Here is a 15,720-nt window from a genome sequence, read left to right as displayed (position 1 = left end):
CTCAGCTTCACCGGTTGGCGAAGGCGAGTTGTTCGCCAGCCCATCTTGGCGGTCACTTTGAGATCCATGCTCTTTCGTGAGGCAGAGAACTTGATCGGCGATACGGAGCTGGCATGAGTGTGTGCCACATAGCCGGCACGCAGCTGGTGCATCTCGCATGCATGCGTGGCGGCGGCGTGGTTGATTCACAAAAATGTTCATAGCACAGGAAAATGGAGTGTGCCACCTTTAGAGCCTTCAGCTTACTCACCCGGTAATCTGTGATAGTAGATTGACCCAAGGCACCGCTCACCCCGCAAACTTTCTTGAAAGAGACTTCGTGCCTTTTCTTAAACCGATGGATCCACCCATCAGTGAACTTGAAATCCTGAACGCCAATTTTTAAAGCGAGCTTCTCGGCTTTCTGTTTGAGCATGTTGGCCAAAATGGGGAGGTTCTTTGCTAGGACTCCTTTCAACCACAGCTGCATGGCCTCCTCAAGCTTCGGATGTTGTCCTTACCGGTCATGTTTTGTAGTTTCGCAGTGCGACTGGTCGACTGCAGACAAGATCTTTTCTTTGTTTTTCACGTAATCAGACAAGTTCTGTTTAGAGATATTAGAGTTTTAGAATAGGGGCCCCAAACGTTTTTGCGCCCCAAAGTGTCGAAGCCACTGCGCATGCGCAAGACACAAACTGCGTTTGGGTTTTGCATTGGGAACGCTATTTCACCGATTTAGCGGGAGCCCAAATAGCGTCCCCAAAAGTTTTGCGTCGGCAAACATAGCGGCACCCATCGAAGCGACGGCTCTAACCTAGCACCAAACTGGGTTCGATTCGCGGTAACGCGTGACGTTCGCAAGCTAGGAGAAGTGACTACAGTTATCGCTTCCTCTCAACTAGCGTGTGTTATAAAGATACTCATTAGACGCCGCTGATTTTGAATTCGATTGTGGATTTTATGGCTCGTAGGCCTAACACGGCTAAGCTTGGCTGGTGAAGGCTGGTAAAGTTGGTTTGCTCAAAACTAAGCACAACTTATTGTTTGCTGCTTACAGAATAACCTCTAATTTGTAATTAAATGCGAATACACAAAAGTCAAAATTATTATTCCTATCATAAAAATGGTATATTTTATTTAATTATTTCTAATAGCTTTTCTTTGACACCGTAGTGGCGCTGTCAGCGCAAGACACTGACAGTGCCACTTACTTTCGGGAATGCGGTCCTGTGTTTAAGGGCAGAGGTTCAGTCGAGACTAGAAATAAATCAGAGAGCTGTGGGAAGGTTAGCACTAGGTGCCCACGGGAAAACCACAAACGAAGCAGTACAGGGAGATATGGGCTGGGCATCGTTCGAAGCAGGGGAAGCTCAGAGTAAAATCCTATACGAAAAACGTCTGAGGAAATTGGACGATAACAGGTGGGCAGCTAAGGTGTTTAAATACCTATACAGAAAGAGCGTTGACTCTCAATGGCGGAAAAGAACTAGGAAGCTAACCAGTAAGTATGCCAGACACGACGACGAAGAAAGACGGAGCATTAAACGACAGGTTAAAAATGCGGAAGGTAAAAATTGGATAAATTCAATGGAAAAGAAGCATAGTGTGGAACTATATCGATACTGGAAACAGCAGATCAGGAAGGAAGCGTTTTATGATAACTCAAGACGCAGTGCCCTACTCTTTGAAGCTAGATCAGCATGTCTTAGAACGTGGAGCTATAAAAAGAAATGTAACGAAGAAGAAGACACATGTACTGTGTGTGGTAAATATGTAGAAACAATGGAACACCTCGTACTAAAATGTGATGGTATCAAACCCGATGTCGATGTGGCCACAGTCACCCTTCCTGAGGCCCTAGGGTTCAGAGATAATAATAGTCATGTAAATAAATATGCGGTGGAAATTAGCAAAAGGCGATTGGAGGATTGGTGGCTCAAAAGCATAGAGGTGACATAAGGTTAAAAGGGTAGGAAGACGTATTTAAAGAAGATCGAGAAATTCGATAACACACAACACAGATAAAAATAAAAGGCAAAATAAAAATCTGAGCATGGTGGCAACTGCCATCGCCCCGTTTCAAAGGGAACGCTCACTCAACCGTTGCCCACTCCAATGACACATTTTTCGCATCAACGCCGAAGTCCTGCCCAGGTTGAATGTTCGACGATGCCTCTGTGGCTAGCACAACTTTTCATTTGAAAGTGGCACCATAGTGGCGTCACCTGTTTGGTGCCATTGCGATACTGCCATGCCACACGCCTTTCCAACACAGGCCAAAATAGTGGCATCGCTCGTGTACTTCAGTTGGCTACTGGCACAGTTAGTAGCGGCTGCAATACTGATTTTTCTAGATGGGCACTAGTTGTGCACCATATTTATCAGTTTCAACTAAAAACTCGCACATTTTTGTTAATCCTCGAATCTAAGCCGACCCTAAAACTATCAGCCTAGATTCGACTAAATATGATGCATTGAGCCTATGATGGCAGTGGTGAAGCTGGAAGTTGTCACAATAATTGATAATGGTATCGGTCGCGATTGTAATGAAGGTCTTCCCTAGCAAAAATTCCCAATAGAAAAGCCAATAGTCTATTGGGTTATTGACACCTATTGGTCTATTGGTTTTTTATTTGCCTATTGGAACTATACTGACCTATTGGTTCTGTACTTGTCTATTGGAACTATATTGGCCTATTGGTAACGTATTAGCTTTGTACTTGCCTATTGGATCATCGACACCTATTAGTAAGGTATTTGCCTTTTAGAATTAGCCTTGTATATGTGTGTCGTGGGGGTCTGTCTTCATGCAGGGGGTCTGCAATGTGGCAACACCCCTAGTATAGTAAGCAGAGTGGATGATTGAGGCATATATATGTGCAAATATATTCTCAAAATCAAAACTGCATATGCTTCTTCTGTCCCTTCATGATGTCTGCTATCTTACAGGCGACTATTTTGCCAAGGCAACTGTGTCTTGTTGCAATTTCTTCTCGGTGCTGCATCGGCGCTCGAGGTAGTGCCTGAAAAATGCTGAAAAGAAACAGGGCCATGAAATGAGAAACTAAAGCACTTTCTCTTAATCCATAAAAGTTTAATTTCGATTGCAAAGTATTAGTATAGAAAGTTGGGAGCACAGTGAGAAATTATCTAGACCTTTAATTCACTGCAAATGTGCACAATGTTGCAACAGATGAACTACAGCAAAAGATTGCATGTATGCACCCGTTATAGCATTTTAAGTGAGTTAGCACATACCTTTCAGAATGTCATATTTTGTTGTATCCAAAGGTGGCTTGGCCTCCGTTTTTGTCCTGTTTGATGCAGCACCAGTGACACTTCTGTTAATGAGGCCTGCAGTCGAAAATATTTGCACACTGGGCTCGCGAACAAAAATACCATCTTTTTGTTGCCCATCAAATGTTCATAGCCTGATTTTTGCAGCCACACGCCACTACCCAGGAACACCTGAACCGATAAAACAACCACAGCAATACTGTCACATACAGACTTTTACTACTGCAATAGAATATGAAGCGATGCAATACTATCTTTAATTAATGGTTTATATGTCATTGAAATCGCGAGATTATGCTGTAATGCAATTACCAGTCAATATAAAAGGCAGCTGCTTGTAGACATTTGCATGCAGCGTTTTACAGTTATCACGGGAAAGAACATCGGCCTTGGCCAGTGTGTGCAGGTGAACGAAACAACAAAGAAGGAAAAACAATAATGTGAAAAAAAAAAGCAAGCATGAGATGAGTACACAGGTCTAGCGCTCAGGTATGAATGAACTCGCCCCAAAAAATGTTTCGCTATGAAACAACAGTCACATGCACTTAAATATTGGCACCAACTACTGGCCTTGTGCAATAAACACATTCTTTGAGCGCTGTTGATTTCTGTAATTACTATTTGATTCCAGAAAAATGCTTCGCTAGGCTAGTAGTGCTCTATCCTATCACCCTTCACATTTTTTTTTTTTTCTGCTTTCCGTCATGTCCTTATTTCATTGTATGGAGCTACACAGTACACAACACACAATACTTACCAAAACCAAGGGCGGCAGAATCAAGTACAAGGTATATGGATGACAAGGAAGATCCAGCATGTCAGAGTAAGAAATCATCTCAACATTTTAGTACTCAACCACCAAAACAGAGTAAGAGCAGGCCATCTGGCCATTCATCACCTGTACTTTGAAACAAATGAAATTCAAATGAAGCTTAATTAGCACAAACCTCGTTCCCAGTCGGTGAATACAGCTTCGCAGCTTCCACCGTCTCATTGTCAGCACCCTCCCAGCTTACTTCGGCCTCTGCTGCAGACAGTGGCCTGGTGGGCGATGACTGTTCAAGTGTGGGTGCAGCAGGTGACACACGCTCTGCTCCCTCAGGGAAAACCTGCACCTGTGGTGGTTTCTTGTGTATGGAACATTTCTCGACCACTGTTGTGCAGGAGCCAGGTTGATGCTCCTGAGACAGCATGCGGTTTTCTGTTCAAAGAAACACACAGTGGTAGTCAATGGAAAATTATTGTTTCTGCTAAACAACTTTCGACATTCACATACCACATGTGTTCAGTATAACTGAAAGAGATGACAAACAACAACCGAATATGTGCGTCTTGGTATCTAGCAATAAAAATTTACCATTTCAAATGGAATAAAAACTGCTATAAAATGCAAACCTGTCTTAAAGATCTTGCTGCACAGTGCTTTCTCAAGCATTTCCACTCTTTTGTTGTGCTTGTCATTTTCTGTTTTGAGCCGATCATTTGTAGCTTTCAGCAGGCTATTTTCCTGCTCCACCCACTTGGCCTCGGCTTCCCAGTCTGGTTCACTATGGCCAATTATGGCAAACAGCGCATCCATTTGTTCCTGCTGAAATGCTGCCTTTACTTCTTTCTTCTTTGACTTGAACCGCTTGGCAGCCTTTTCCATTGCCTACATTTAAAATGGAGATAGAAAAATGTGACCAGCTAATATTTACTCACTTTTACGGGGTAAAAACTTGAATAGAAAAACTGCAGCATGAGCATATGCAGGGCAGGCTGTTATGAAAATGCAGCCATTTTTCCTGTAGAAGCAAATTATTTGATGCATCAAGATGTCCTAAAGCTGCTACATGGAGAAAGAAACTGTGAGGTTTCTTTCAGAAAACTCTTTCATCATTTAATTTCAATCACTGATATGTTCTTTTCCGAGATGGTGATGTGACTATCATGCCCTACGTATGCCACTAAATGTCAATCTAAAGATGGCCTGAAATAAATTAAGCTAGGGCAGTATGAGGCAATCAGATATACATTATGTACACCCTTGTAATTTTTTAACAATATCACGCGTGCATCGACCATATGGCCTGTCAGCAGCCTAGTAGCGGCAAGATAGGCGGGATTGCCAGCTTTATGTGCGGTCGTGTGAGGCGAGTGGTAGCTCAAATGTATTGTGCTGTGTTCGCTTCAGGAGTGCCCCTCACCACTAGAAGGCCACTGACATGCCATGTGGTCGATGCTCACGCGATACCGTTAAAAAATTGCGAGGGTATTGCATTCAGTAATGAATTAAACATATAGACATATTAGTTGACCATCATGGGGCTCTTGTAACGATACTTGTAACAATAAGATCGAGAAGCTGCTTGGCACGCACTATAACATATAAATCATATCGATTAGAGTGTTATATTATAAGGCGATAAACGCGTTTTTTTGCACACAAAAAGGAAGAGTTAGCGAGACTTGAAACAACGCTCACGTGCAAGGCGTGTCCTTGACAAGTCTATATTTCTGTTGTTTATGCATGCTGACAAGCAGAAAAACAAACTTCAATATTTATACGTGCACAAATTTCCAACCTTGGCTAAAGAATCTGCGCTTAAAATTGAGGCGTTGCTGGCCTCGCTGTCATCGGACGCGGAGGGCGGGAGGTACGTTTTGCCAGCCTTTCGGCTTCCTCCTGTGTTTCTAATGGGCAAAAAAAGTGAAATCACACACACACGAAATATGAGCAAATCCCATGCACCTTAACTCGCCGAACAATTGGAGCGCTTGGGCCTTGAAGTACCCTTCTTGTTGCTCGTCTTGCCAGTATACTTGGTGCCACTTTGTTTTGTCAAAATCTAAGACGTTTTTGGCTGTAAAATTCTTAATCTGGTTGACATTGACCACAACCTTCATTTCATCATCATGGAAGTGCACCAGGGCAAACATAATTGATGCTTACATGAAGTATCGAGACGCCAAGTGCGTACAGTCAACGCGTTGGTACAGCACACAGAGCGACTGAACTGACAGAGAGACTCAGCTTAACAGGGCCATAGGCTGGGCTTGTCTTCGTTCGGCCGAGCGTGGATAGCGAAGTATGATGCACGGTCGGCCACGTTTGCAGATTCACATTTTCTCTCGCTATATATTTATACAACAATTTCTATTGCTCAGTGTAAATGTCTTCCAGATGTTCAATATTATAGGAAAGCTTTTTTTTTTTAATTTAGAACTCGGCTGAGCCAGTTTAACCAAGGAACATGTTGGAAAAAGAAAAGAAGATTCAGACATGCAGCGTCGCTACACCATGCACCGTTGCACATTTAGTGTCAACTGACTGGTTTTTGTAAGTTGTGGTCTGTGGCAAGTTGGTCTGGTGTTTCCTTCGCAAGCACTGTGCTGGACATGTTTCTGCAAGTTTTCTCTGATACACCACGGGCGTCTCGTCGCCCTCACTGGATTATCTTCGTTTCAAAGCTATACACTCGATACCTGGTATACCGAATTATTGCCTATATCGAACAGTTGAAAAATCCCCTTGGGAATCCCATGCAAAAGTATAGCGCTATTGTTCACGTATATAGAACTCCCGTGCACTGGCATATCTATGTATCGAACTCCGTGCTGAGCTGCGCCCCGGCAAGTGTGCTTCTCCCACCATACCTCACCTCTGCAAGTGCGCTTCTCGCATCGCGTCCCATCCCCGCAAGTGCGCTTCTTCTCACGAAGCTCTTGCAATGTTCCCGCGATCTCATGCGTGCTGTCCCGCACTCTTAGAAAGGGGCGTGTGGGTAAAAGGCACATGACGAGGAGCACTTGGAGTGCAATTGGGTGTGAAAAAGAAGCGGCAGGGAGGAACCACGCTGACCGCAGGCGCCCGTTTCTTGTGTTTTGGTTGGCTGACCCCGCAGGCGCCCGTTTCATGTGTTTTGGTTGGCTGACACCGCTGGCGCAGTGAGACGAACGAGGTCAGTGCAGCTTGGGCTTGTGGTAGTGCGGAGACGCAGAGTGGTGCGTCTTTCAATTCGCTTTGTTCCTTTTATTCACGAGGCCAACGCGAAGGCTTGAGACTCGTGCGGTGCAGTTCATTTTTCTTTCCGCTTTTGGCACGTGTTCTGGAGCCATGGCCGCATAAAAACTCAAGAATTTGGATTTTTCAACAAAGGTGGACATCATTCGACGGGTGGAGGCTGGCGAGAAAAAGTCGTCGGTCGCTGCGGCATTCAGAATTACTCGCAACGCCCTGAGTATGATCCTCAAGAACAAAGCCGATGTTAAGCTGAAGGCAGTGCAGTCCAGTCACCCTGGAGCGTGTCGTGTGCTCGTCCCAACCTTTGACAAGGTCAGAAGGCATTGTACGCCTGGTTTTTGGAGACACGTGCCAAGAACATACCTGTTGATGGCCCAATGCTCATGGAGAAGGCCAAATGGTTTGCTGTGGCCTTCGGAGAAGAAAGCTTCACTGGCGGCACTGGTTGGCAGCAGCGATTTAAGAGCCGCTACAGCATCGTCGGAAAGACCCTTTCGGACGAAAGCGAGGCGACTAGCACAAGTCACGTAGAGAAGTGGTTGTCCGAAGAGTGGCCAAATCTTTCCGACGGCTTTTCGCCATTGCAAATATTCAACACAGATGAGACTGTTTTGGCAAATGCTGCCAAACAAAAACAAAACTCTGCATCTGAAGGGCACTGCATGCCATGGTGGAAAGAACAGCAAAGTGCGCTTATCGATTTTGCTTGCTGCAAATATGGATGGGTCATGCAAACTACGGCTGTTTGTTATGTGAAAGAGCAGGTCGCCACGCTGCTTTAAGAACGCGAAAGGCCTCCCGGTTCGATACGCGTCCAATAAGAAAGCTTGGATGACAAGCTATTTTTTCATTGAGTGGCTACAGGCGTAAGATGCTGAACTGGAGAAGTCTGGCCGCAAAGTTTGTCTTCTTCTTGACAATTGTTCGACCCATCATGTTGTCTGCCCATTAAAGCAGATCACCCTCAAGTTTCTGCCGCCAAACACAACGGCAAAATTTCAGCCTCTCGACCAAGGCATTGTGAAAGCGTTTAAGGTTGGGTACATTGGGTACAGACGACGACTGGTGCAGAGGCTCCTAATCAACCTTCGATTAGGAATCAAGCTCAAGGTGGACCTCCTCAGAGCCATTCAAACGCTCGCTGGTGCTTGGAATGACGTGAAGAAAAGCACAATTGTGAACTGCTTCCACAAAGCAAGCTTTGTGGTAGCTGCAGACGACGGATGTCTTGACAGTGATGACGCTGAATGCCTGAACAGCGAATTTCGCGAGCTCTCATCATTCCCAGGTGCCATCCCAGGTGGTGTTACAGCACGCAATTTCGTTAGCGCTGACGACGGCGTGCAAGCTGTAGCGGATCGCGCCGATGCGGAGATTGTGGCTGACATCATGGGTGACGAGGACACAGACTCGAGCAGCGGGCGAAGGTTCCGATGAAGAGGACCAACCACCATGCACTGCAGCTGAACTTGCATCAGCTTTCAGCTTCATTCGCCGCTGTTGTGGCACAATGGAAGGAGCTGGCCTTTCTCATTTGGACACTGTCAACAAGCTTGAGGACAGCTTACCTCTTCAGTCCCAAGAAAGTTTTCGTACAATCTGTCTCAAACTTGTTTATTTGGCACTTCTAGACACAAATGAGCATAGGAAAAAAACAAGTAAAAAAAAACGAAGAGGAGTGGTGAAATTTGGTTGTACCCAATCAGGGACTGTGGGTCTCAACGGGTGTGGAAGTTAAGAAAGCAGTTGCAGTTTTGCAAGCAGAGAAATATGCCACATTTCATGCATTTCCCTCTCGATTTACCGCTGCAGCCTGTATTTCGGCATCTGTTATGCGATCCCAGCTTTTGTTGCTCCGGAAAGTGTCCTGTCCTGTCATATCTGACGTCATCCGGAGGTAGCGGAATGATCTTTGCCCTCTGTGGTGGACTTGGTTGCGCCTCTTCATTGTCACTTTTGGCTTCGTAATCTCTTGACCTTTTCGATCGCCACATTTCCACTTGAATTAAGGCAACAGCAATGTTTATTTTGAATTCCAGCAGGTCGAGCATTTGCTGCTTTGTGGTCTGCCTTTGCTCACAACCTCTTTTGTACTCGATCCATCCATTGCAGCAGGCCATATCCAGAAACTGTACGAACACAACGACCATCCACTTTTTCGTTCGCATTGAGATACGATACTACGAGACGAAACAGTTGATCATGTCCACTCCGCCCATGTACTTATTGTACTTCGCTACCGCATCTGGCTGCTGCACTTTGACTTTTTTTTCTGATCCTTACACCATCTTTGGCAGCTTCCTTCTGGCGCGATGCCAAATGCAGTAGACAACATTAGGACAGATTTATTGTCCTTCCACTTTTCAATGCACATTTTTTTCGTCACTCCACACCTTACACACTGAATCTTTGCGCTGCATATCTCGGTCCTGCGGCATTGCGGCTGCAACTCCGCCGGTCCGGTTTCCCATCACTGTTCCAGTTAGAAACACATTTCCTTCGACCAGGTGCTCAGCAATCTTGAGGCCTGTGAAATACCTGTCCGTGAAGACGAAAGTATCTCTATCTCGATTTAATGTTTGGACAAGTTTCTTGATAACACTTCCACCAAGACCAAATTCCCGCATGTCATCATCAGGAACTGTTCCCTTGCCAACATAGATGGCGAAGTCCAGCACGAAGCCGTCTGGGGGTGCCATTACAAAATTTTTAAGCCCTACAGAATTTGGCTTTGAGGGAACTCACTGCCGCACAGGACACCTTCCAGAAAACGGTCTCATTTGTTTGTCAATGGACACCTCACGAGATCGCGGTAGCTCAACGCAGGCGTTTCGGAAAGAGGTGATGATAGGCTTTACGAGAAACAGCCTTTTTTTCTCCTGTTCTTCATCTGGTATTGACAGCTTGTCAACGAAGTGCACGCAGCTCCCGAGTTCAAAAAAACCTGTTTCGGGTCATTGCCTGAGCAATGAGCTCGATTCTGAACATTCTTGACCAGTACAGTCGAACCCTTGGAAACTTCAGGATCCCCATTGCAATGTAGATGCCCACAAATATCTTCAGTTCTTTTGAACCTGTTTGCACAGACCTCCCTCTAGCCTGAACAGAGTACAGGTTGGTCTTGAATGCGCATTCTTCCCACAAATCTTCGGGAGAGTACCGTATTTACCGTATTTACTCGCATGATGATTGCACTCACGTAATGATCGCACCCCTAAATTTTGTCGTCAAAATTCGATTTTTTTTATTTCCCGTGTTATGATCGCACCCCGAACCTGCCGCAGCAATATGTCGTGTGCCAAGTCTAGCTAATAATGATTGCGCTTACCATCTGTCGAATGCTACGCGAACGACTCTTCAATACAAACCAAGCGGTCTGCACGCACCAAACATTCTTAAGTAGATGCCTCATTTCATTATTTTCATCACTTTCCGCACTTCTAAGACAAAAAGAGGTACAACCAAACTTGCCTTTATTATGTGTAGGCTTTATAATGGTTGTGGTTAACAAAAACAACAAAAAAGGCTCCTTTCGTTTCTTCTCATCTGCACTCGTGGACACGCAATAAATCGCGAGCGGCGACGATAGTAGCCACGTTTACACTGATGCGTTAACAGTGTACCTTATTCATATGCCAACGCTTGTAACACAGCTAAGATATTCACCCACCCTTAGCGCAAACATGCGGTATTAGGATAGTAGTGAAGACAGATGTCGCAGTTTCCGCAGCATGCCCGCCATGTGTTTCTATGTCACTGGCAGCTAAGCGCGCCCATCCGTTTCTGCCCCCTCAAAGTGGACATGGCTGCATTATTGCCACAAACTTGCCGATATTATTCATTACTGATATGGAAGAAACTGTTTGAATGCACGTAATGTACTCACGAGAAGAAAAAAAATCGTGTTCGGCACGTTTGGCTTGCTCCGCCGGCCGCCAATTTTTTTGGTGTCCCGCACTACATGCAGCGGCAGCCTGTTTGTTGACCTGTTGGTCCCCTTAGCAAATGCCAGATGAAATTGTTTTTTTCTTTTTGTGGGAAATTTAACCCGTGTAATGATCGCACCCCTGAATTTGGGTCAATTTTTTTTTACAAAAAAGTGCAATCACTATGCGAGTAAATAGGGTAATACACTGAATTTTTAGCCTGTAAAGGGGTTGTATACAAATGGGGGCAGCCAACTCTCGTGTGACAATAAACAAATATTTGTTTTTGCAATAATGAAACCATTCATAAAATATATCCTCACAAATTTGGAAATGAATGCACAAAGAACCTTGCTGATTTTCACATTAGTGTCCTAAGCAAGCTCTTTTGATGTTTATAATTCCTAGTTTAATTCACTTTCTCTAGTAAATGGACTCTGACCTAGAATACTCAGTGTAGGAGGCTAACCCAGACCTGGAAGCCAATATTTAAATATGAAATAAGAACATTCATCCCACGACCGGGTCACTGCTATGTCATCAGAAGCGTGCATCCATGGACATATAGTCTGTAAAATTATTTTTACATGATCTGTACTGTTACTCTTGCACTAATAAATTAGGAAATGCATTTGCTACTTAAAACAGTGCTGTAAACCTTTGTGTTTGAGAAATGCAATACTCAAAAGTGTAACACAACCAATGTGTGCATGAAACCTACGATGCCTTTGACATTCGTCAGTGTGGCAAATAGGCACTGAGAAATGCCAAGGGTATCATAGCTTTCGTGTCTCAAACCTTGTATGCGAGTACCACTGGTATCTTTGCAGTGAAAGGAAGTCACATTATTACCAGACTTATGAGGGGAGCTCATGTCTCTCTAGTTTAATATTTTCTTTTTTGTGCTCCTATATTCTTGATTTTTCCAAAAATAATGGGTGTTTGAAATAAGTACTCTATATTGCTCTTAAATTTTTTTCTGCACCAGAGCCCACGTTAGGTTACATTTCTTGAACACTTTGCAGTGCTGTAGATTATCAAAAGGAAGAAAAAAATGCCGTAATTTTGCATTTTAGCCTTCTGAATTATGAACCTATCAATTACATACACAATTACAAAAAGACTACAAAAAACTGGGCATAAAGACAGACATACATTATAACAGCAGGAATCGATGGTGAGAATTATAATAGAAACAAACCATTAAAAACTAGGTACTAAAGACACATATAAATTATAATAACACAAGTATTTGCTAAGAATTTGAAGAGACAAATAGAATGTCTCTTCAAATCACTCCACCCCAACATTCATCCATGGTTCGATAAGTGACCACAGCTGGTGATGCTGTTTGGATGGATGCAGCTGAGGTACAGCTGTGAAATAGGTGGAACATGTAGAGGGGTCACGAAAGGTTGCATGCTGGTTGCCTTGATCTCCGGACTCACTCGATACTCGTGTGTTGAGCCTGGTTATACGTCGTTTGCAAGAGGCCTGGCCCAAATGTATGGTATGGCTTGGGTAAAATTTTGAGGCAACCTGAAAAACACAGATCCATATCTATAAACACCAAAATATTCTTCACCATAGGGCAAACCTGAAGTTTACCATCTGCACATAGCAGATAATGCAAACAGACACAAGTCACAAGACTTGAGGTATATAAATGTGCAAAAGTGTAAATAAATGTGAAGAGCTGTTTCTAGGATGGAATGTTTCATTTTGTCTTTTGTAGATCAATAATAGTATCTTAACATAAAGTCAAGTGTACATGGCCTTCCCTATTTGTGCAAGTAGGGTATTCCATGCGAACTGTCCCAACCTGGCACACGACCACTTGAAATTTCTTTGTAAAAAACTGGAGGCCCTTCAATATAGGACAAATGTTAATTTCGAGAAATACTTAACTCAAAAAGTGTTTTTACTGGCAAAAGCACTAAGCGAGATTTTGTGTAAAGCACGAAACTATGCGTCATAAAAGGCATCGCCAAAAAATTGGTTCCTTCATTAAGAGGGCCAAATTTTTCAGGACAATGAAGAAAGGCCTTACACCAAAAATTAAACTGCTTATTAGCCACTGCTCAGTTTATTATGGGTCATTAAAAATGGACAAAATGGCCTATTAACTTTATTTTCATAGAACTGGCTTACAGCAAAAGCTGCAAATTTATGTAATCCACGTGTTTAGGTCTTGTGCTGTATGCAAAAACTGGTTTCAGGAAGGTAAATTATGCAGCAGTGCACAGAGATGAGGATGAACTTGGAAAAGAAGTCAGTTTTGGTGTATGTTTATCGGCATACTTACTATTGAGGCAGTCCTAGTAAATTTATGCCCAATACCATGTATGAGAGTGCATTGTATTGTTTTTAAATTCCTAAAGCTTTATCAAAGCAGTTTTTGTGTTATGCAAGAAAAAAAATCGTACAAGTGGTTTCCCACTAGTTTCAAAATTTGCATCGCGTTTCGTTTAATTCCACGTAGCCTCTTCGCGGCTAAGACAAAATGCATGGACTTGAGCATTCCTGCACCCATAGCAGGGAGTCTAAACTGCTTCGAAGTTAATTCTTTCATTGCTGAGTTGATACAAGCCACTTCACTCAAAAAGACACCGCTTAATTACAGGTATTTACCTGAATCTTTCTGTCGGCTGTCAGTCTGCTTGGCATTATCACTAAAGCTTCGAACTCCCTAGTGGACGTAGTCAGGACACGGTGGTGGCAGGACGCAGTGGCAGAAGCCGCCAAAGGCCTCCAACTCCCTAATGGACGTAATCGGGATACGGTGGTGGGTATGAGGCAGGGGTGAGAGCTGCCAGAGTGTGCCTGCAGCAAATTTGCACAAATGTTCTTAGTCCTACCATGTCACAATTTATACAAGAAAAATTCAGCTGTCTGTGTAACATGGATAGCAATGCAAATAAAAGTACAGTTAGGTCCTACAACACAACTATAATGTCGACAAAGAAGAAATGGTACTTTTGTTTATGAAAATCCAAGCAATGACAAAACAGAATGTGCATGGAAGCTCAGTGGAAACCTGAGCTCATACCATCAAGTGATCTGCTAGTCAACTGCAAGCCTCTTAAAATGTCATTGTATATTTTTTACATGCGTTATGTTAAGATGCATTAAAACAAGTTCAACATCTGTAAACATAAATAAATCACGAAGCTAAATCAATTAACAAAATCCAGTGGTCGTTAATGCAACAAAGTGCAAGCTCTGAATGAAGTTGGCCGAACTGGGTAGTGAAAAATAACAATGTGGTTCTCTACATCTTGTTTTTCTGGCTTTCGCTGTAGCATTAGAATACACAATTTCACATTCCTGACATTTCACCCCGGTTAATTTTTATTCTATAATGCACAATACTTCAGCAAGAGCAATAATGCTGTCTTTTAATTGTAAATAGTGATAGAACAAGAAATTTTACTGGAGCCAACGTTTTGACAAGAAAACTTATCTCCTTCTCTTTGTCGAAACATTGGCTCCAGCGATGGTCCTTGTTCTATGGCTCTTCATCATTTCAAGTCTCTGTCTTCCTGTGTACCTCTGTACTTTCAGTATCAATGAAATTGTAATAACGGAGAATTAGTAAATGCAGCTGATGAAGAACTTGGGCTTGTTGGTAGGTAACGACAGAGTAACTGCACGAAGTTGAGATATGTACAAAGGAGGCATATGTGTGTCATCTCCTCCAGTCAGGTCTCGCCTTTGGGCAATTAATCTATCTCTACGTAAAAGTCTTACCCTTTGCACAATAATGCTAAAATGAATAAGGGCCAGGAAAGTGGACACAAAAATTACAACAAATAGCATCATATGCTAATGAGATATGCAAAAGTGCCTGCTATGATCTGTCTCACCCAAAACATGCTGGATAAGATGGCAACTTCTTCTGGCTGTTGCCCATTTCTTGAATGCCTAAAATAAAGTACATTTCAAAATTACAAAAATACACAAGACAACAGCAGTAGTCGAGGACATAACACATTGTTTAGTACAAGAAAGTAAACTAATCTCTGATACACGGCAGACGAAATTTCCTTTATTAAATTAGTAGAAAAATACACCACACTCTATTTCAATCAATGCTGTGAGCGTCTCTTGGTACAAGAAAAAAAGGTATTTCTGCATGAAAACAGTAAAACAATCATAACCTTCTACTTTTACAAAATACGCTACAGCGACTAAGCTAACTACAGCTGTATATACTTAAAATTGTTAGTGCACATTACAATAGCCAAGACAGGATAAACTTGGGTTCATATGCAGCTCATTTGGAGGTACAACTTTGCAATCAACTCATTTCTGCTTGCCAAATATATGCACTAACATAAGACTACAAATAAAAAGACACTTTTTTCATAAAACACTCAAAATAGAAAATCCAGTAGCAATACTACAAATTCTCCACATAACACAGCCAGGTTTTGTAAGCCTAGTAAGATTAACTATATAAAGGTTGCAGCAGATTCATGCATTGTAGCAACCGTAGCATAAGTGACTGGTGTA

The 15,720-nt window shown here is 43.0% G+C and overlaps 2 protein-coding genes across 5 annotated transcripts in view; one reads left to right on the top strand and one right to left on the bottom strand.

Moving 5' to 3' along the window:
• The window catches only part of LOC126526380 (uncharacterized), a 136,013-nt gene that overhangs the window by 97,447 nt on the left and 22,846 nt on the right, over positions 1–15,720 (top strand). The gene's annotated exons all lie outside the window — the stretch shown is intronic.
• LOC126526159 (uncharacterized) lies at positions 1,204–7,702 on the bottom strand. 2 transcript variants are annotated; one of them, XM_055068006.2, is made up of 4 exons: positions 4,672–7,702; positions 4,224–4,477; positions 3,238–3,293; positions 1,204–3,012 (listed from the first exon to the last, which is right to left on the bottom strand). In XM_055068006.2, exons 1-3 carry the CDS (start codon positions 4,922–4,924, stop codon positions 3,249–3,251), a joined length of 552 nt encoding a protein of 183 aa, XP_054923981.1. In that variant the 5' UTR covers positions 4,925–7,702; the 3' UTR covers positions 1,204–3,012; positions 3,238–3,248. The 2 variants fall into 2 exon arrangements, with proteins under 2 accessions (XP_054923981.1, XP_054923980.1); XM_055068005.2 differs by having other exon boundaries at positions 1,207–3,012; positions 3,238–3,333; positions 4,672–7,697.

The sequence above is a fragment of the Dermacentor andersoni genome, chromosome 8 (assembly GCF_023375885.2).
Source record: "Dermacentor andersoni chromosome 8, qqDerAnde1_hic_scaffold, whole genome shotgun sequence".
NCBI lineage: Eukaryota > Metazoa > Arthropoda > Arachnida > Ixodida > Ixodidae > Dermacentor > Dermacentor andersoni.
Note: the sequence above shows the minus strand (reverse complement) of the source record. Positions and strands in the feature narration are given on the sequence as shown.

Excerpts from the sequence above, each read along its gene's own strand:
- LOC126526159 (XM_055068005.2), bottom strand. The coding sequence starts at position 4,924 with ATGGAAAAGGCTGCCAAGCGGTTCAAGTCAAAGAAGAAAGAAGTAAAG. Across the intron at positions 4,478-4,671 it reads CAGCAAGATCTTTAAGACAG|AAAACCGCATGCTGTCTCAG; the intron begins GTTTGCATTTTA and ends TTCTTTGAACAG. Across the intron at positions 3,334-4,223 it reads ATTCACCGACTGGGAACGAG|GCCTCATTAACAGAAGTGTC; the intron begins GTTTGTGCTAAT and ends TTTCGACTGCAG.